Source organism: Rhineura floridana, chromosome 2, assembly GCF_030035675.1.
Source record: "Rhineura floridana isolate rRhiFlo1 chromosome 2, rRhiFlo1.hap2, whole genome shotgun sequence".
In the NCBI taxonomy this organism is placed as follows: Eukaryota; Metazoa; Chordata; class Lepidosauria; order Squamata; family Rhineuridae; genus Rhineura; species Rhineura floridana.
Genome location: NC_084481.1, coordinates 84,491,840 through 84,514,359, shown reverse-complemented (window position 1 = coordinate 84,514,359; position 22,520 = coordinate 84,491,840). Strand labels below are relative to the sequence as shown.

Here is a 22,520-nt window from a genome sequence, read left to right as displayed (position 1 = left end):
AACGTAATGACTGTAAAAAGACATTCCTTGTCTGACATGCTCTTTGAGCATCTTGTTCTTTTGAGACATAACAGAAACATATTATAAAAGCATTTCAAGTGTAAAATTTGATTTCAAGAGTTGGGGTATCTTCATTGCTTGGGGGGATGTGAGATTCTGTTATGCCATTATGTTAATCTTATGGATAAAAATTTTTATTCTACTACCCCCTGTGTGTGTGTGTTTATTTTTAATATTGTTTTAGGCTTCTTAGATGTGCAGCAGCCAAGGCCAGCACCTTGTAGGAGTTTCTTAAAAAAAGTAACTGAAATGTAATTGTAGCGATTACTTTTGAGTAAAAGTAAAGTAATCAGTTACTTTCAGAGCAATTGTAATTGTAACGGTAATTACTACTTTTTTGGGCCAAGTAATTGTAACTGTAATTTATTACTTTTAAAAAGTAATCTTCCAAGCTCTGCCAACTCGTAATATATCTGTACTCATTGTTCTGCCGGTTCCAGTGCATCTCCACCTGTCTCTTCTGAGAATGGGGGGCACACAAAGGTAGTCAAACCCAGCCCCTTTTTACTATGACCTTGTGGGAGCGGCATGAGTGTTTTGTTTTTTTAAAATTCAGCTTCAAGGAATTTCGCAATTGATGGGTAGATCCTTCCTCCTCCAGGTGTGGCTGATGGAAACGCTTTGCTCTGGCGACTAGTCGTGCATGATGCATCGGAGCTATATTGGGATGGGTTGCATTTTTCTGTTCCACTTTTCAATGTATACTTGTAGCACTGTTTAGTCTAAAAGGTTGGCTCTGAGATCTAACTCGGACGATGTTGCTTTATTCTGTTGAATTTAGATGCGAGTATATAAACGGGAACTTGCTTATACAGCGCTAGCGAGGTTGTGCGTAATGCTGGATTCTCAACTCGACGGAACTTAAATTTTGAGCAGACATGCATGAGAGTGCGGGTCTGTTATTAGCATCGTGCGTGTCGCAAAAAAGTTACAGCGCAATTGTACATATCGACTCAGTTGTAGGTCCCACTGAGTTCAATGGTGTTTAGCCACTTCCCTGGGAATATAGGATTGCAGCCTTAACATTAACCAGGACAGCGCTCTTCCCTTATGGGCAAATGTCCCGACCTATTCATAAGCGGTCGCGTGATTTAGACAAACAGAAAAGCATTGTGGTGTATTTTTTTTAAGTAACATGAGTGGATTTTTAATGTGACGGGGAATGCAGGGGAGCGGCGAGGATGCCTCGTGCTTTCCGGTAACTAGTTTGTTGTCTCTCAGGCAGCTCTCTTGCCGTCGGCGTTTTCGCTTTAAGAGGAGGCCTTACAGGGCAGGGGAGGAAAAGGGGGGAAAAAGAGGAGGAGAAAAGAGGCGGTTCCTTGGCCTTACTCAGCGGCCATTTGCCTCCGCCCCTCGTAGCAAGCTGGGAGTTGTTCCCTTCGTAGCCAATGCCTCTGGTCGGGTCGGGAAGAAGAGCAGCTGGGAGAGAACGAGAAAGGCTGTTACGTGGTTTTGTGCGTGTGTGTCGGGGAGTGGAGGTGGGTGAGGGTTGATTTTCTTGAGGGGAAAGGCGGGAAAAGAATACCCGAGTTGGTGGGGGCCCTGAGAAGAGGCGTCTTTTTTCTTCCCTTTTCGTATCTAGGCTGTAGCTTGTGCTCTCCAACTCCGGGGCGGCGAGGCACTTTCTGAACTCTCTTTTATTACTATTGTTCAATCTTTTTCTCAGTAACGCTGTGTATCCGTTGAGCCCAAACGATGCCTTGTATGCCTGAGACGTTCTCGTGGCTCTGTAATCTTAAGAACCCCATGATAGATGCCTTTCAGAGTTTGGGGTGACTACCACCCTTACATATGGGGGTGCTTACATTGCTATCTTTAATATCCAATACTCTCTTTTTTTTCCTCCACCCCCCGCCACTTCTAATGGTAAATTTCTGAGACCTAATTATCACAGTTATCCATAGAAACTGACGACGGAGTGTGTCGTGCTTAGGAGAGGGGGTGAGGTGGCGGGGGTTGGATTAAGGATGGGTCAGGAAGGGTTAAAAATGCCCTTTTTGTTTACTGACTTTTACTGTGTCTAATTTCCCTAGGGTAATATACTGCATTTTCATCCACTACATGTTTAGAGTTTGGATAATACTCTCAAGCTTTCTACCTCTGTTTCCTGCATGTTATTTATGAGTGATACTTAATTTACTTATTTTTTGCTGACTACTACCCTGAACATGCCGGAGATAGCTAAGCAGGGTCAGGCCTGGTTAGTACTTGGATGGGAGACCTGGGAATACTAGGTGCCTTTGGCTTAGAGGAAGGCACCTCTGAATATCTCTTACCGTTAAAACCCTATGAATTCATAAGGTTGCCATAAGTTGTAATCGACTTGAAGGTATATAAGAACAACAATACTGCCATCAATACCTGCTCATCTTCCCACCAATTTCTGTATTGCAGAGCACCCATACTCCGTTGTGTTATATTCCCCATCTTTTAACTGTGGAGGAGAATACTACGTAATTTTTTTCATCATCTTAGAGGTTAGCTTCTAAACAAGGAGGTATCAGAGTTCAGGCCTTCCTGGAAGCTGTACCCTGGAGCTGAATGGTGGTGATTGTTTTTTTTGGGGGGGGGTTGGGGAGAGCCATCACAACACAGTTCTTATTGATTGCTTGATTGAGCAAGGAGGTAAAACACAGAGCATCTCTTCCCAGTTTCCAGTTGTTACAGTACAGGTATCTCTGAGGCAGACCATTTGTTTTATTAACTGATGATGATAGGACAGTGTTCCTGCCCCCCTGCCCAAAAAAAACCACTGAGTTTTTGAAAATAATTTTTTTAGGTCTGTCTCCAGACCTCATAGCAGAGTGACTTTCCCCCCCTTTTGTAGGGACTGGCTCTGTGCCTGAAACAAAATATACTCTGAACCATTCTTGTTTGGTTATAGTTAATGTTTGGAGAGACTAAGCATGGTGCAGTAACTCTAGTTTTATATTGAGCCTCTTCCCAAAATTGAAATAGTTATTCTTACCTCTATTTCCAGTAGCTATTGGGTATTGGGGAAGTTGCACTTTTTTCAGTACTGCTGTAGCATCCTATATACACAAGTAAGTCAGGTATGCTGCCTGTGATTATGGCACAAATGTAAAAATATTGTCATTGTGAGGGTTTTCTCCTTTTACTTTAGAAAGCATGAAATCTTGAGGGGAGAGCAAATTTAAGCTTGAACAGCTCAGATAGTTGCATTACAGGCTGTTCTCTGTTTTGAATTTTTGTCAAGGGCTTGTTCAGAAACAGTAACATACTTTGTTTCACCATTTTTGATATTTGCAGGTTTCACATATTAAAAACTAAACTTGTGGGTTGCCTCAACCTGAAATTAGTTGGCCTTGTAGTTCAGTGATATATTTTTCTTTAGGAAAATCCACCAGAGTGTCTTGTTTTTTATTGTAAATTGATTCAGACTTTCTTAGTGGGAAGTGATGACAAATCTAAATATATGGGAGCATTGAGGTTAGAGTGCTTGCTCTCTTGGGGATTATTTTTTTTACAAAAAAATAAGAAGATATGGGATGACTGCAGCAATTATATCTGGCAGACTACATACCTGATTCCAAGTTTTATTTCTTTCTCAGTAGTCCCCTTTGGTTGTCCTCTGAAGTTCCAGTCAACCGTTCACTTATTTATATTTAATAAGCACAAGAGCTACACGGTTGGCTACTTTGATGACTGTTATTTCAGCTTGTTCAAATGTTGAACATTTCCTTATATGTATGGTATCAACTCCAAACCACTCTTTCATCACCTTGACACTTTCCATGAGAGATATGTGCATCTACCCAGAGGTGAAAAGATGCTCCCTGAAAGCGTGCTTCGAGTTTCACAGCACCTTCATTGTATGTGTTTATGGAAAGGGACATGTGGTGGCTCAGCAAACAGGTGTGACAATGAAAGTGGGTCAGGCTTATTAGTATTAGGTGGTGAGTACTCATCTGTCCCAGGTTGTGTGATGTGGGAGGTTGTGTAATAAAGGACTCTTCTTATGGGCCTTGAACAATGGAACTCCTTAGAGTAAGGATGTGATATCTAACCCTTTTACTAGCTGTCCTGTATGGAAGGGGTCATAGTTCAGTGATAGACCGGGTGGTTTGCATACTTAAATACCAGGTTCACTCTGTTGCATCTTTAGTTAAAAGAAGAACTTTGGATAAAATAAGTATTTGTAAGAATTCAGAGTCTACTCTTTTTTAGCTCAGTTGAGTTATTTAAAGAACAAACCCTGAATTAATGGAGATAAGTTCTACTTCTCTTTGAACAGAATTAATGTTCTGAATGGGAGAAGTTATTGGATTATATTGATACTAGGGGCTTATGCCATAACCAATAGCTCTAGAGTAGTTTAAAATTTTAGTCTTCCACTTGTGCTAATTTGACCTTGTAAGAATTCCAACCTCGCACGGTGATAGCATGTGGCAGGCAAGTCCAGACAGAAGGTGGAAGGCGTATGTGCAGGTTTATCCTTTTTGGCTCATGGTGGAGGATGAAACTTCTGTCAGGGATCCAGATTGTTTGGGTTCAGCTATGAGTCATGCAAGGTGCAAACTCTTGAGTGCTCTTAACGTGTACTGTATGTGGGTGGGCTGGCTTCCCTTGACCTTCCTCAAAACCTTCCTGGAATCTTTATATAGATAAGATCTGCTTTGTACAAAACAAAACTTAACGTTTGAGCATATTATCTGTTTTTGAAATGGGAAACTGAGTGCAGAGGCTAATTTTGAAGCCTCTAGGCTAACTGTATCTAGTAAATTGTGAATCCCAAATTGTTCAAGAACATATGTTGAAACCTACATGCTTTATTGAACTATTGAAACAACTGCATAGCATGCTATTGAGAGGAATATTTGTCTTTACTCTTGAAGGGTGCAGCTCTCCCTTACTTGTCAAATAGTTGTATTCTCTATTTCTAATATATTTTTGAATTGATTAAGTATACATAAAAAGAAGCAATAATGAACACATAGTCAGGACTGAAAACAGGCAACAAATTTTCAAACCAAAATGAGGTAAAAGTCATAAAGTTCCAAGTAATATTTACAGATCTGCATTGTTTAATCTTTTTACACCAATAAATTGCAAAAACACTCTATGTTTCTACAAAAAGTTGTCTGGATATCTAATTTCTCTAACTCTTACCATATTTTTAAGATTAACCATACATAAAATGTCCCAAACTTCAATAATTCATTCTTCCAACGATGAAGTAACAAATTATCGTTCTGGCAGCTGTCAGTAAGTGCTGGACTAATTCCCTGACGCCGCTAACACTACTGAGGACCTTCCTCTTTCATCATGCCTTTTAAGTAGAGACCTTATTCCAGTCTGCATCTGTGTTGGAATTGCTTTTGAAGATGTTCTTAAAGATGCTTTATTTTTGAAATGTTTTCTACATTTTTTTAGTGTTTTATCACCTGTTTGCTGCCCTGTGTTCCCTCTGGGAGGAAGGGTGGAATGCAGATTTAATAAATGATAAAAAATGCCTTTTTATCTCGAAATAACAAAATTAAAGGGTCTATTGGCAATAATATATATCCCATTATTACTTACATTTCCATTATTATATCCACCCCCAAAATATATGCTGCATCCCGGCATTTGCTGCTTAGTTATATTCTAAAACATATTTAAAGTGCAGTAGAGCCTCCTTAAGCAGCGCTTAACACTGTTCCAAAGTACCATAAAAACATACCTGCCAATCCCCTGACCACTATACTTAAGGGATTCACTTATAAATCTAAATTTCCTCCCTTTTTGTTGTTACATCAACTGTATGGATGCTGCAGCTTCAGAAGGATCTGAGCATGCTTCTCCTGTACCTCCTTGCACCTGCAAAGCTCCCAGTATATTCTTGAGATGTCTTATTGCCAGGTGACTTCTGGAGGCAGCACTTCTAATTGTTGTAAGGCTGCTCAGGAGGTCTGGCAGTTCAGGAAGCATTGTGCATATCTACTTTTGCAAGTGTTTTTCTGTAGTGCAGAATTGGTTAAAATCTTGATGAAATGTGCATATTTAACTGCCTTGACTTGAAATGTTTTACTTAAAAGTTATTAATCTCTTTCCTCTTGAAACATTTACAATTTTTTCTTGACCTATTTAGTAATGATGCTGAGTTTCTTTCGACGAACACTTGGACGCAGGTCTATGCGCAAACATGCTGAGAAGGAACGGTTAAGAGAGGCCCAAAGAGCTGCGACTCACATCCCTGCAGCTGGAGATGAGAAATCCATAATTACATGTCGAGTCTCTTTGCTGGATGGGACTGATGTCAGTGTGGACTTACCGGTATGATATAATTCTGTTTCTTTTTCAACATTGTTGACTCATGTTTGAGAGTGTAATTGTGCTCTTCTTTATCTCAGCAGCTGAATTAAACATCTGTGTGTTCATGTCATAGCAGTCAATCATAGTAGCCACAGAAACCCATGTATCACTGTGAACTGGAATGTTCTGTGTGGGGCTACCCTTGAAACTGGTTAAAAAACTGCAGTTAGTGCAAAATGCAGCAGCTACACTGCTATATGGTGCAGCCTACCAGGAACATATAATGCCAATTCTGAAAAGTTTGCACTGGCTGCTAGTTTGCTAGCAAGCCAAATTCAAAGTGCATATGTTGATTTACAAAGCACTATACAGCTTGGGATCTTGGCACCATCTCCCCTATAAACCTCCTTGTGTGTTAAGATTTTGAGAGGAGGCCCTCCTGGTAGTGCTGCTGGTATTGGAAGCTCATTATGTAGCTACCTGTGAGAGGGCTTTCTGAGTGATGGCAAATTGGGATCAGCTCTCTGGTTCACTTAACCTTTACTTTCAGAATTGAAGTTGCTTACTGTTTGTGTAGCTCTCATCTTAAATGAGAAAATTAAAGATAGACTTGACTCCAGAATGTCATATTACAAATATCCTCCAAATTATTATCACCTTTGAGACATAACACTGCACAAGATGGGGCACAAGCTGTCTTGAGGGGAATCTCTCCCAGCTGTTCGGCTAGCCCAAATCAGGCAGACATTGGATTATGTATGATACCCAATGTTAATCATATGTGGAGTCGTCCGTTGATTTCACTGAGTGTACTCTGACTCTGACTTAGTTGGATATCACCCTACATTTGAATTTAATAATTCAAATGTTCAAAATAATATAGAAATGCAGTGAGGATAATGATAATGGTGAGAGTTGGAAGAGCACAAGAGGAGCCCAGCTAAATTGGACCCAAAGGTCCATCTAGTTCAGAATTCTATCTCTAGCAGTGGTTAGTTGGATGCCTCTGAAGGGTAGGGCAATAATACAGGTGGTCTCCCTTGTTTGTTCCTAAAATCTGATACTCAGAGGTTCTGAACATAAAGATTCCATAGTTATCATGGCCAATAGGCATTAATAGCTTTGCCCACCTTTTGAAAGGTAGGGATTCTTCCCACGTCTGGCTCAGAGGGACAAGAACACTCATAATCTACTGCTTTAATCTATTTCCATATTGCGTGGTACAGTGACTTGGCAGTACAGTCGGCAAATGGTAAATAACACCACTTTTGGCTTTACATAGATGGAACATGTTTTCTAAAAGGATATTCAAAAAACTAATAAAGCACTGATGCACAGTAAATATATATGTATTTATGCATTTGTGCTTTATTAATCTTGTGAATATACTAATCAATTTTTTATAAGTTGTTTTATAGTTATATGCATATAATGAGTGGTATTCAACTAAATACTTGTGCTAGCAGAACAACTTCAGCTAGCACAAGGGGTTCCCTCCTCTCCTCCCCTTGCACCATTCCCAAATCTACTCCAGAGGGTCGGGGGGGGGGAAACCAGCACAGATTTAGGGGGTGCATGGGAGGAGGAGAGGGGGAGAATGTTCTGTTGCATAAGGAGAAATCCTTGCACTTGATGGCACACTCAACTTAGCACTAGGTTGAATGCAACCCAATAAAAATGAATGCATATCAGAAGGCTAGATATCCTAATTATAAGCAAAGAATAATACATTTAGTGTTCAACTTCATAGAAACATACAGGATGTTGCTTCTTAAGTGTAATTCACTTAACATAGAAAAGAACTGTATATGTATTATAAAAATTCATTTTCTTTCCCAGAGTACATTCTTTGCAACATAAAATGCTATTGCACTTGGGATCTGTTAGAACAGAATGCTGTGCTAGATAAGGCTTTTGGTTTGATCCAGTAGGGTGCTCTTCTGTTGTTATGAAGAGAATTTAGCAAAAAATACCATGTCAACCAGATGTGATCCATCTATAAAAACAAATCACTGGATATTACAAACACTGAGGACTCTTAACCTATTCATAGCTTCATAATCTGCTCCATGTTGCAATGACTTTGCATGATGGAAAACCAAGGTTAAGTTATGAGTCAAACTTTTTGTGCTTTGCTGAACTTTAGGTGATTGCAGATTCCTTCCATTCACATGTTCTCTTATGTATTGGGTAATAGTTCTGTTAACCTCATGTACACAGTTTGATTAGTAATATTCACTAGTGAAGAGTGGTCAGAAAGATGCTTCTATGAGTGGGCAGCCGCCTCTTATGTATTAGTTTAGGCAAATATTTGCTACAGCAAATACTGTCCTTGGCTAGTGCAGTACTGCTCAGTCAGCTCAGCTTCCTGCCAGATGTGTCTGTTCTAAACCTTGCGGCCAAGAACGACAAATGTAGGGTTATGTAACTTTTTACAATACTCCTCTTTTCTATCCACCAGTGTAACGTTGGTGTGACTTTGTGATGGCATTGGGCCCAATGAGCTGTGTTCTGTGAATTGTCATCATTTCACAGGGGTTTCTAAAATCAGACCAAAGAACCAATAAAAATCTCATAGATGTGTGTATAAAAAAATATTTATTTAAATGTATATTACACCCTTCAACCCAAAGATTCCCAGTGCAAAACATGGCAAAATGATATCTATATAGTACAAGTCTATACAATCTCAATATAAAACAGATATCTGAAATCAGAAATTTAAGATTTGTGCCTCTACATCAGTCTCTCATGCTTGTCAAAATGAGTTTATATTGGTGTTCCTTCTACCCAGTAAACAGTGAAATTATGGATTATATTCAAGTCCTCCTCAGAGTCGACCTATTGAAATTAATGAACCTACATTAGTCATGCCTATTAACGTCAGTGAGTCTACTCTGAATACCACTCTGAAATAAACTGTGTGCCTTGAATGGAGTAATGCCATATTTTCCTGGTTATTTCAATTAGTTTGGAAATCAAAGTTCAGAGAGTAGAATGTCTAGGCTTTTCATTTAAAAGAAATTGAGCATAAATTTAAATGTGTAGATTTCAGCCTGCTAGTGTGTTGGAGCCTATGGCCATACTACCCTGAACATGCCTGATCTCGTCTGAACTCAGAAGCTAAGCAGGGTCAGGCCTGAATGGGAGACCACCTGGGAATACTGGGTGCCATAGGCTTAGAGGAAGGCAATGGTAAACCACCTCTTGAATACCTCTTACCATGAAAACCCTATGAATACATCCAAAAGATTCATAAGGTTACCATAAGTTGTAATTGACTTGAAGGCATATAATCGCAACAGTGTGTTGGACAGAAAATTAACTCCATAAAATGTATCCTATTATACTTGCATAAATTCATTTTTTATGAAGAACAAATGTGTAGATTGTGTGTTACATTTTTGGATGAGGTATTGGGAATTTTGTGTGTATGTTATCAGCTGTAGAGAACCAAAGAGGACTACTTTGCATTAGTCTTGCTATTTGCTTCCCCCCTCCCCCGAAACCTCAGGAGCTCTTAGCAGTGATGTGGGACAGAAAATTTTCCACTTTTACTTTTCTATGGAAAATGTTCTATTTCATAAGTTTATTAGTAACACTGAATGGATGTCAGTTGAAAATACAGTATTAAGCAGGCTTGGCAGTTTCAAAGTTTAGTAGATTTGTTTACTAAGTACAGGTAGAATGTCTGATAATTTTCTAGGGCATCACAAAATTTTCTGATGCAAACTGAAAATTTTCCAATTCAACTTTTTTTGGAAACCTGCACGACTGGCTCTTAGGGGAGATGGTTTTAATGCCTTACTGCCTCTGACTGATTGATAGCTGAATATGGGATAATCTTTTTAAAATAATTGTGTGTTTTGTCCCATTTTTCCTTTTGACACGTATTACTATAACTAGTATTGAAATGTCAAAGAATCAGAAGTGAGCATACTATTTCTTAGGGGACAAATCCCTGGTCTTATTTGTGAGGAAGATAGTTAATACTTTATCGGAAATCATTGAGTAACTTCACAGTGCTTCACTGCTTCTTTTTTGGTATGCTTCCAGCTTGGGCAAAGTACCATTTAAAGAGAAAGTTAAGATTAACATTTTTATGGAATGTGTTTCTACTAATGAGAAATCTTTTGCACAGAAATTATAGCTGTCATGTGGGTTTATGCTCACAGATTGCTTGCCTTGCTGAGTGTTTCAATATATGTGATACTGGGGAAAAAATTAGAAACATGGAATCTTCAAATTACTTAAACAGATTGGCTTCAAGCCTTAAAAATGTACATATTAGTACACATTTGCATGTTTTGCGAATACTTGATTATGTACAAGTCAATACACTAAGCAATTTTGTTCATTACTTTAAGCTAAGTATAAAAGAACAAAACAAAATAATTAGTAAAAAAAGGGAGAAGGGCAAGAAATTCAAAGGCTATGATGTGTTTTGGGAGTGTGATTTGCTAGAAAATATGGTCTGGTGAGAGAATGTGCGATCCTGTAGTCCGATCTGGTCACTTAGTCATTGCTGATCAAACATGAGTGATACCTTATAGCCAAAGAATTAGCCAATGTTACTGAAATATTCATTTTGTAACTGAGGTAGACAAATGGTTCTATGCTTCAGGAAAAAAATGAATATTTAGGCAAAATCCATGCAGTGTTATGTTTTCACCTGGTTATTATGATAACTTAATGAATAGTCTCCTTGTATAAAGCAATTCCCCACCCTTATTTTCCTTTTTGTTTAGGAGACATGTGATTTTCTATGGCCAGGTTATACAGTGACAGTCTGATATTGAGGTAGCTTTTGGTCCCTTGAGTGAGAGACATGAGGGTGGTACTTATGAAGCTCTCATTCTTTATAATAGTGATTTTTGTTCATTTTTTTTTCTGGGGAGGAAATTGGTGAAGTTTTATTGTCTATCTGTTAGACAGCTGGTGAAAGTGGTTTCTATACCATCACCCCCCGGTTGAGAGCCTGCTATTGTGGATAGATTTTACATATAAACACACCCTGAGTAAGAGGGAGTACTGGATGTGTATGTTTTATTTAGGGAGGTGGTTGTATATTGTTGCTTTTCTTGTTTGTCAGTGTTTGTCCAGGTTTGGCTGTGTCTCATGGTGTAGACCAGTGTTTCCCAAACTTTTTTTAATTTTTTTGTTGCTGGACTACAATTCCCATCAGCCCCAGCCAGCATGGCCAATGGTCAGGAATTATGGGAACTGTAGTCCAGCAACAACAACAACAAAAGTTTGGGAAACACTGGTGTAGACATATGAATGGCTTGTTGATTGAGCATCTGAGACTGAATTACAGGAGTGGTTGCAGAATGTGGATAGTGTGAATGGCGGGTGTGCTTAGAAGAGTGTGAAGCCTGAGTATATTGTTTTATAATATTTGTGTATTTGTTGTGAGATTGTCTTTATTATGTAAGGGTGTGCTTGAGTGGAATGTATTTTTAGCTGTAAAGTTTGCTTAAGTTACATAACGGGGCTGGGAATTTAATTGGATTGGTTTAATTGTGTGATTGGGCATATGGTGGGCTGGAAACAGTAAGTTTCTTATTCTTGTCATTTACATTATTTAAAAATGTGGAATTCATATTTTGTAGTTGATTTTCATTTGTAATACCTTCTGGTGTTTAGAGAATATTTTGCCACATCCACAGCTCTCTTGTTCATGCCACTAGGGGTGGAAGGCAGGAGGCAGGGAAATTGTTGTGCCAGCCGGGTTTCTGGGCTACTTCAGTCCCCCCCCCCTCCATTTTTGAGCTTTCTGTGGGCTGTCACCATTTGGTATACGGTTGAGGCCAGCAGGAAAACCTCTGCCCAATTCAACACACACTCTCCCCTCCTGTGCCTGGTGCAAAGCGATTTGGATTGCACTGCTAATTGTTAATTGTGATGTTTTATCATGTGGATTTTTAAAAAGTATTTTTTGATCTTTATTATTTAAGATAAATTACAAACTACTTAGGTTTTTTCCAAAATAAAATAGTATATAAATAATCAAAATAAATTAATAGACATTCTTTTTTGTTACTTTTTTAAAAGTAAAAGAAAATCTTTCTGCTTTTTTAAATCTCCTCACTTGAGAGGGAACACAAATGTCTTCTGATATATTGGGGGATGCATAGTTTGACAGATGAAAGGGGGGGACTATATTGCAGAACCAGTGGGGCTGCTATATTAAAAAAAGATTGTGCCATGAAATAAATGTTTTTTGTGTATGTAAAAATTTGCTGTGATAAATGCAAAGATTGTGATGTATTTATTTATTTTGCAAAATGCAGTCCTGTTCTCAATACCAATTACTTTAATCTCTCTGCCCTCAAACATATTTCACTTTGCAGCGTTTCTGGTGGCTCTTTTGCTCTTTAACCTCTCTGAGATGTTGGTCATGGGAAAAAGCAAGCTGAAGATTAAGGTGACTTGAGGTGAAAAATTCTGGTAGCTGCATTAAGAATACATGCTTATTTATTTCATATGACTTGTGACATTAGTCCAAATTTTCCCTGCGTACAGCTAGGCATTTTTCCAAGAATGTTGTCCTCTGCACATGGACACATTTGAGATACTAACATTCAATAACTGTTACTGCCCATTTCCATGAGCTTACTAAAGTGCACAGTAGGAAATTGATCATTTGGGATGGCTCTCAGTAATGTTGTCCCTAAAGGGTCTGTCATTATAGGGTGCTTTTTAAATCGTTTTGAGCCATACACCATTATTTGAGTCTAGAAGGGAAACATCCTGGGTTGTGTTTAAATGTAGTAGTAGTGAAATGGATCGTCACCTTGTAGTGGTGAGTGGGCTTGTGTGTGCCCTATGAGCGATGCTGTCTGGAGTCATGTACTCCAAGCAAGGTCACCCATGGCGGTAAGATCAAGGAAGAGGAATCAGACAAAGAACGATCCAAGAATGTCCTCAACAGCAGAACAGGTGGAGGATAACAATGTGTATATTACAATGGCAGTGAAGGTGGATGAAGGCTGCAGCAGATAAAAGACTTCCAATCGTCGTAGTATCCATGCCATTGGATCAAAGCCTTTTTCTGTCAAGATTGTGTGTTGATTGTTGTGCACTGATATCCCCACATAAAACAAATTCATGCACAGGCATCTTCAAACCAAACCAAAAGTCCCATGGCGATCAGCAAATGGTGATGGGGGCAGGACTGTGAAATCTGGAAGCCCCTAGTCATGGACTGGCACATGGGTGGTGGATACAGATTCAGTCGTCCTGGCTCAAGGACCAAGGCAGTTGAGTAGTTTGGCAGTTATATCCACGACTGAGCAGTCCAATTCAGGATCCACTCTGCTCACCCTGTATGGGGAGAGGGCTAGAAAAGGTACCCTAAACATAGTCTGTCTCATCTCTCTCCCTGACTGGATTACTGTGTCCAGTGGGGTCATCATTTGGCGGTTGCAAAAGACAATTGAATTTTGGAACATGGAGTATACGGACATTGCTGGACAATAAAGATAGTGAATGTCCTGAGACCAAAATGCTTATTTACAAAGCTATTGTACTACCAACCTTACTGTATACCTGTGAAACATGGACCATTTATAAACGCCACTCCCAACTTCTTGAAAGATTCCACCAATGCTGCCTCCGGAAAATTCTGTAAATTACTTGGGAAGACAGACGGACTAATGTTAGCATTTTGGAAGAAGCAAAGACTACCAGTGTTGAAGCAATGATCCTTCAACATCAGCTTCGCTGGACTGGTCATGTTGTTCGAATGCCTGATCACTGTCTTCCAAAGCAGCTACTTTACTCCCAACTTATGGATGGAAAACAGAATATCGGTGGACAGCAAAAGAAGTTTAAAGATGTTCTTAAAGCGAATTTAAGAAAATGTAACATGAGCATCGAGAACTGGGAAGTCTTGGCCCATGAACATCCCAAATGGAGGTCGGCTATTATCAAAGGTGCTATGGACTTTGAAGAAGCACGAATACAGGGCGAACGGGACAAATGAGCTAAGTGGAAGGCATGTCAAACAAATCCTCATTGCTACCATCTTCCATCTGGAAACCTTTGTCCTCACTGTGAGAGGCTGTGTGGATCCAGAATTGGCCTCCACAGTCACTTACAGACCCACCGTTAAAGACCTTATCTTGGAAGACAATCTTACTCGGCCACGAGTGATTGCCAATGATGATGAGTAGTAATAATTTGCATTTATGAATTACTTCCTAAGTATCTTGAACCAATTCCACAGTACAATAAAACATAAAAAATGCATATATAAAAACAATTTCAAATCCAATACAGATACCAGCTGGGATAAAAATATTAAATTAGAAGGCTTGCTGAAAGGGGAACGTCTTTAACAGTGACTGAAAAGACAGTGGAGGTGGCACCTGTCTGATATGTGATGGGATGGAGCTCCAAAGAGTAGGTGCCAATACACTGAAGACTCAATTTCAGAATCTGTAGGATGCCCTTTCTGGCAGAGCTCAGTGTCTGCAGGGTGCCCTTTCCGGCAGAGCTCAGTGATTGGTTAGGTGTTTAAGGGATAATAAGATCTTTTATGTATCCTGGTCTCAAGCTGTTATAGGCAGGCCTTTGTGCATCAGTGCCAGCACCTTTCTTAGCCTGAGCAGAGTAATATCATGGTGATACTCTGTCCCAGCGAACAATCAAGCTACCACATTGAGAACATACGAGCCGGCTGGCTCAGGCCCAGGGCCCATCTAGTCCAGCATCCTGTTCGCACAGTGGTCAACCAGATGCCTCTGGACAGAACAAAAGCAAGACCTGACCACAACATCACTCTCCCTGCTTGTGATTTCCACCAGCTGCCATTCAGAAGCATACTGCTTCCAAAAGTGGCTGTAGAACAAAGCCATTGTGGCATCAGCCATTGATAGGTTTATCCTGCATTAATTTGTATAATTTTTCATATTGCATGTGAGCAACTTAATCATGTGTTCCTGTATACTATAAAGTTTTAACAGTTAATACAAAATTCTTGCAACAGAAACTATTATCCACTAATGACTGAGTGATGTTTAAGTAACTACTTTCACTCAGCCTGTACTATGTTGCTTAAAAGATGCTTTTTGGCTGCAAGGTGGCAGGTCTACTTGTGTGTTCTTTAATTGATATCCAATTTTGTGGCAAGAGTGATTGGAAGAAGGGTATGAAAACATTCTTTGCACCTTAACAATACAAATTATTTGGCCAAAATCCTGAAATGTTTGGAATTGGATTCTTGGTCTTCCCGAAACGAGCCATTTGATTTAGTGTAGTCATTCACAAGTGCAATGAAAATGTTCTCATCAGGAGTTCAGACACTATTATTATTGTAGAAGCATTTAGAAACACAAATAGTTTTGGTAATATTTTCACATTTCCTGTTTAATTCCAGTTTGACTTTTGTCTGTATGCATTCTAAATGAAGTTATTGAGCATTTGTGGGGTTGTGTTAATAGATACTAAGCAACTTGTTTGACATTACAAAGCTTTCTCATCTGTTCACCTTCTTTGTCACTATGATGACTAGAAATGAGATGTACAATTCTATGAAGTTCAGCTGCAGGAAGGGCCTCTGAGCACCTTCGTGATTACAGGTTGCGTATTGTCCCAGTGAGTTATGAAATGTTTAATGTGCTTGTTGATAGCCTGGAAATACAAATTTCTTAGCAGCTTTCAATTGAAGAATTGAAATTAAGACAAACTGAGATTATAGATGGGGTAAAACAATTGGGGAATCTCCCTTACAATGCAATAACACAAGAATGTTGAGTTCCAGGATACTATGAGCTCTTAGAGCTTCTATCATGTCTCATAGTGTGGATTTTTATGCTGCCTCTATTGCGTTCGCAGAGTGCTGTCCCAGGAGGCTGTTCCAAGTGGTCCGGAGCCTGGTTGGTCCAGTTGCCCTGGAACCGATGGAACATGCTGAGGCCTCCTGTGATGAGTTTGCAAAGCACTTTATGGAGAAAATCGATCGTATTAAGAGTGCTATTTTGTGCGCTGTGGACACAGTGAGCGAACCAGAGGCAGCCAGTGGTGCTTCGGTGGTGTGGGATCGGCTCCAGCTTCTTCCCTCTGATGAAGTGGACAAGGTGCTTTCAACCTTAAAGCCAACCACTTGCTTACTTGCCCGTCGTGGCTCATTATGAGCTGCAAGGACAGACTGGGCGAGCAGATCAAGATGGTGGTAAATACGTCCCTGGAAGAGGGAGTAATGCCATCAGCTCTCAAGGAGGCAGTAATAAAACCAATTCTAAAGAAGCCCTCCTTGGATCCCCAAGATCTGAACAACTCTCGTCCCGTCTCAAATCTGCCATTCCCGGGCAAGGCGGTTGAGCAGGTGGTGGTGAAGCAGTTGTAAGTGCATTTGGAGGAAGCGGATTATCTGGATCCATTTCAATCAGGCTTCAGGCCTGCGCATGGTACTGAAATGGCCTTGGTCGCCTTGGTGGATGATATGAGGAGGGCGTTGGATAGGGGCGAATGCACCTTCCTTGTCCTCTTGGATCTCTGCGGCTTTTGATACCGTTGACCATGGTATCCTTCTGGACCGCCTGAAGAGGTTAGGCATAGGGGGCACTGTACTGCAGTGGTTCTGTTCCTTCCTCTCTGGTAGGTACCAGAGAGTGACATTGGGGGATGAGGTTTTGGATCCTTGGCCTCTCACTTGTGGGGTGCCTCAGGTTTCCATCCTCTCCCCGATGCTGTTCAACATCTATATAAAGCCGCTGGGGGCTATCATCAGAAGATTTGGGCTGCAGTGTCACCAGTATGCAGATGACATGCAGCTCTATCTCTCATTCAAATCTTTCCTGAGGTTGGCTGTAGAAACCCTATCCAAGTGCTAGGAGTTGGTGAGTGGCTGGATGGGAAGGAATACGCTGAAGCTGAACCCTGACAGAACTGAGGTACTGTTTGTGGGAGACAAGGGAAGGTTGGGGGATGTTGACCTGGTGCTCAATGTGGTACAATTGCCCCTGAAAGACCGGGTCCACAGCCTGGGGGTCATTCTTGACTCCCAGTTGTCCATGGAGGCTCAGGTCTCGGCTGTGAGCCGGGTGGCGTTGTATCAACTCCATCTGATATGGAGGCTGTGCCCCTACCTTCCCAACCATATGCTCCCATCTGTGGTACTTGCCCTGGTCTCCTCTCACCTAGACTACTGTAATGCACTCTACGTGGGGTTACCCTTGAAAATTATCCAGAAGCTGCAGCTGGTACAGAATGTGGCGGCTCGCCTGATTAAAGGCAGCCGCCGGCGAAATCACATCACTCCAATGCTGAAGGAGTTGCACTGGTTACCGGTTGTTTTCCGGGCCCAATTCAAGGTGTTGGTTCTGACCTTTAAAACCCTATACGGTTTTGGTCCAGTCTATCTGAAGGAGCACCTCCAACATCGTCAGGGATGCCGGCATGCTCAACAAGATCAGCCTCAAAAGGCTTTCTCTCTATCCCACCAGTTAAAACAGCTAGACTGGTAAGGACTAGGGAGAGGGCTTTTTCAATTGTGGCCCCCACTTCGTGGAATTCCCTCCCAAATGATCTCTGCCATGCCCCCTCTATGATGAGCTTCCACCGGGCCTTGAAGACCTGGCTCTTCAGGCAGGCTTTTGGGGTGGGTTCGGTTTTATTATTATTGTTGAGATTTTTAATGTTTTAATGTATTTGTATGTTTTTATTTTGTACGTCGCCCAGAGTGGCTGCACAGCCAGCCAGATGGGCGACTAATAAATTTAATAAATAAAATAAATAAATAAATGTTCCCTTACTGCTCCCCTTCCAACTTCTTTGTTACCATCTTGTTCTGATGATGGGTGTTGCCTGTCATGTGGTGACATGGAATAAGGCGTTCTCTGTGGTGGCACCTTGTTTGTGGAACACTCTCCTCTTGGAAGTGGCACCATCACAATTTGGTTTTTGATGCTGTTTGAAAGAGACCTCTTCACCCAGGACTTTGAGGGGAAACTGATTCAAGCTGGTAAAACTATCTGTAACTGAGGCGTTTCTGCTGCCTCTGATATGTTTTAGTTTTTATTATGGTTTTAATGTTGTTGTATTGAATTTTATGGTTTTAATATATCTCTTTATAAAGCTGGGATCTACAGATAAAAGGTGGGATAGACCTTTATTAAATGAATAAATATTGTGCCTCCTGGAGGGCAAGAATCATGCTCTGACTTTTTCCGACACTGTGTGTGTGAGAGAGAGGGGGAGGGAGGAAGGGGGAGAGAGAGTGAGTCACATGAATATACAGAAGCCGCTACCTTCTGTTTGGTTGTCAGTCTCAGGACTGCCAGGTTTGCTAGTAGAAGCAAATATAAGCAGCAGAGAAAACTGGTGTCCAGGGAAAACTGCATTTTCTTCACTGAAGTTTCTGAGTGCACGCAGAATTGGCCTCAAAAATAAGGTTAATCAGCAACTAATCTGTCTCTTCCTAACACAAATTTCTCTTGTAATTTCAGAAAAAAGCCAAAGGACAGCATCTGTTCGAGCAGATCATGTACCATCTGGACCTCATTGAAAGTGACTATTTTGGATTACGATTCATGGATTCAGCACAAGTGGCAGTGAGTCCCCCCCCCTTACAGTAGTAAAGTCAATTAAATCATACTAGGCTAAACAAAAGGCTTGTTCGTGTATTAAGATGTTTTGGTACAACAAAATTTAAAACAGATTGTGAAATTGTCCTGAATGTCACTGTACAATCAGTGCCCTTATTTCCTTGTCCTCTCTCCTGCAATGATTTGGTCAACCAGATAGATAAACATAGATAGTTCAAAGTGTAAAAAGCGTGTGAGAGAAAACAGACCTGTTTTGGATATTCTTCTGTCAGAGTTCTCCTAATCTGTTGAAATTCATTAAAAATCAGCCAGGTTCACAGAGTACCTCTGATCCTATTACTGACCTTGCCCCATACTCTGACCTTCATCTTCTGCAGTTTAAAAGTTAAAAAAATGCCTGGCTGATTTTTAATTAATTTAAGAAATTTAGTATTGAACTCGTGATAACATCTGGCATACTCAGTAAGAACCAACTGTCAGTGTTCTAAAAGCTAGACTCCCAGCTGCTGAGCTTGGCTAATTAGGGCCACACCCACACCAGCCCTTTATTTCACTTGAGACTGTAATGGCTTCCCCCAAAGAATCCTGGGAAGTGTAGTTTGTGAAGGGTGCTAAGAGGAGACTCCTATTCTCCTGACAGAGCTCCAGTGGCCAGACTGGTTTAACAGTCAGCCACTCTCATTGAAGGTCTGTGAGGGGAACAGGGCCTCTCCCAGCAACTCTCAGCACCCTTCATTAACTACACTTCCCAGGATTCTTTGAGAGAAGCCATGACTATCTACCCTGTGGTCAGTTTCACCTATCCTAAGCATGATTGCAGGATAGTAAATCCCACTGAACTCAGCAAGCATGCAAATGGTCAATCCATTCTCAGCAAACTTGCACAGGATCCCATTTCTTACTTCCTGGATTAAAAAGCAGAGAAATTCACTAATTGGCAAAAAACCTTGCAGTTTAAGAATGTACCTACAGCCAACAGATATTTGTATCAAACTTCAAAAAATAGGGAAATTGGGCAGCTATAGTGAATGCACCAGGGGAGCAGGAGACCTGAACTCCTCTCTGAGATATTGTACTGCCCTACAAATTTGTCAGAATGCAAACACAATTTGGGTTGGTCTTTCACAGTCCAATCCACTTCCTGTGAAGGGAGGGGAGGTGTGAAGGAAGGGAGAGGGAAGGGGCAAGTGGGAGGGGACAGAATGCAGTGGAGATTTGATCATTTGCATACTTTCAGAGTTTTACTCCTGTACAATGATTCTTAGGATAGGTGACACTGACCGGCGGAGGAGGGCAGGAAGGGGAGGGAGAGGGGGAAGGTGGATGGGAGGAGATTGGGTGGGTGGGCACTGGACAGAGGGGAAGCCCCTTTGCTTTCCAAAAGGAAAACATTGTGAACAGTATCGTCGTTTTTCAGCGTTTTCCCTACCTTTTTATTCTACAGCAGGCACATGTAGCCTCCCACCCACATTTAAACCAAAGCTGTCACTGGCCACATCCACACCAGACCTTTATTTCACTTTAGATAGTCATGGCTTCTCCCAAAGAATCCTGGGAAATGTAGTTAGTGAAAGGTGCTGAGAGTTGCTAGGAGATGCCCTGTTCCCCTCACAGAGCTTAAGTCAGAGCAGCTGACTGTTAAACCACTCTGGGCATTGGAGCTCTGTCAGGGCAATAGGGGTCTCCTCTCAGCACCCTTCACAAGCTACACTTACCAGGATTCCTGGGGTGAAGCCATGACTGTCCAAAGTGAAATGAAGATCTGGTGTGGGTGTGGTCCCCCGATTAACCAAGCCCAGCAGCTGTGAGTCTGGCTTTTAGAACGCTGACAGTTGGTTCTTACTGAGCATGCCCAGGCTTATCATTGACTCTAATGCTAAATTTCTTTAATTAAAAATTGGCAACACATTTTTTTAACTTTTAAACTGCAGACAATGAAGGTCAGAGTATGGGGCAAGGTCAGTAATAGGATTACAGGTACTCTGTGAACATGGCTGATTTTTAATGAATTTCAACGGATTATGAGAACTCAGATAGAAAAAAGTCCAAAAGGGGTCTAGTTTTTTTCTTCTCTTTTACACTTTGAACTCTCTATTCTCTCTGTCTTGTGTATCACCATGAAAATTGAGAGGGTTGTTAAGCAAATGTTTCTCAGTTCAGGACTATAAGTTTTGTAAGGTTTTGTTTTGAAATGAGCTTATGGGAAGCATCAGAATGGCATGAGGGGGTATTTTCAATTTAACACTGCGGAATGTGAAAAGTCCATGCTGACTATAGTATACGGCCACTCTTGTGGCTGTATTCTCTCTTGAAATGCAGGATTGTGTTCAGAACATAGACTAAACATCATTCTGCTATTTCATATTTATTTATTCGTAGATACATACACAAGGGAGAGATTTTGTAAAAAAAAATAAAAGAATGCAAAATAATCAAGTTAAAATCATTTTGCTCAGCAGCCACTACTACAGTCCTACTGGGAAGGGTTTTTTCCCTCCAGACACGGGTATGTGTTTCTGAACTATTTATGCCCAGCCTTATTGAGCTAAAAAGCATAAACGGTTTGCTCATGATACTGGTTTCTGTATATGTATAGTTCACAACTTCAGTCTTTTTGGTTGCTCTTCTTTGCGCTTCCACCATCTCACGTGCAATGAAGGCCTCTTCTGGTCTCAGTCATATTTTTCTTCTGACTTGTTCTTATAGCCTCGGGTTTCCATGAGCTTTACTTGATACCATTTAATATACTAGCTTTAGGCAATTTGTATTTACAGCTGAATGCAGTCATTGTGCAGTTCAAAGGGCATTGTTCAGTCTAATGCAATTGCTTTAGGTTTCTATTTAGTAATGTTTGTCAAGTATATTAAAAAGTGCTGTTAAAGAGCATTTCTTTAATTTTAATGAGCTCTGCTTTTTATGCAAGCTAGTGAATCTTGAACATTGTTGATGCTACACAATTTCCAGGACAAAATTTTCTAATGTTATTCTCAGAACTGTGTGTATAATTTGAGAGATGTCCCCACAATTTAAGAGACATTTGCGTTCCATTGTCTGTGTTGCTTTCCCCACCTATAGTATAATTGGTATAATTGGTATAATTGTATTAGAAGGGACTTAACATCTAATGCTAACAATTCACCTTAATGCAAGGTGTTCTGCCTTAGCCCTTTTGCCTAATGGCATCCCTGCCTGAGCAAGCAAGGGTGGTCTGAGACTTCGGATGGTATTGGACAGTCCCAGACTAATGACTCTGCGAGACTTCAAGGCTCCCCTATTGAGAGTGGCTCAGGAGTCCAAACCCAATATGGACCTGTCTCCAAGCAGTTTCTGGCCCCTTATGTTCTTGTTTTGGATGGGAAGTTGGTGATCTGGGTTTGGGGAAACTTGGTATTATTCCATTGTCACGGATGGTTCACTACCTGATCAGGTTTAGACTTCGTGTATTCCCTAATCTCTGCAGAAACAATGGACTTACTGGGATGGTCAACCACAGAAGACTGATAGATCAGGATGGTTTTCTGAGGGCTCTTAGGGCTTCTGCTGTCACTTCGGCTAGTGATCATATTGAAGGCTTGCTTGATCTCTGGAAGGGGAAAATGACCTAGGCAGTTAACATGTTCCTGAGTGTCCTCTCTCTGTTAGTAGAGAGAACCT

General features: G+C 40.8%; 1 protein-coding gene and 1 pseudogene across 9 annotated transcripts in view; both read left to right on the top strand.

The window, feature by feature from the left end:
• Positions 1-710: 710 nt before the first annotated feature.
• EPB41L5 (erythrocyte membrane protein band 4.1 like 5) overlaps positions 711-22,520 on the top strand; it is a 125,787-nt gene continuing 103,977 nt past the window's right edge. For 4 of the 9 annotated variants that reach the window (XM_061609178.1, XM_061609180.1, XM_061609179.1 and 1 more), the window contains exons 1-3: positions 1,339-1,538; positions 6,152-6,336; positions 18,768-18,872. In XM_061609178.1, the coding sequence (XP_061465162.1) occupies positions 6,154-6,336; positions 18,768-18,872 (288 nt within the window). In that variant the 5' untranslated portion in view covers positions 1,339-1,538; positions 6,152-6,153. Of the gene's footprint in view, positions 790-1,338; positions 1,539-6,151; positions 6,337-18,767; positions 18,873-22,520 lie in introns of those variants that run through there. The other 5 variants (XR_009760543.1, XM_061609184.1, XM_061609182.1 and 2 more) reach the window with 4 other exon arrangements.
• LOC133378602 (5S ribosomal RNA) lies at positions 9,388-9,495 on the top strand (annotated as a pseudogene).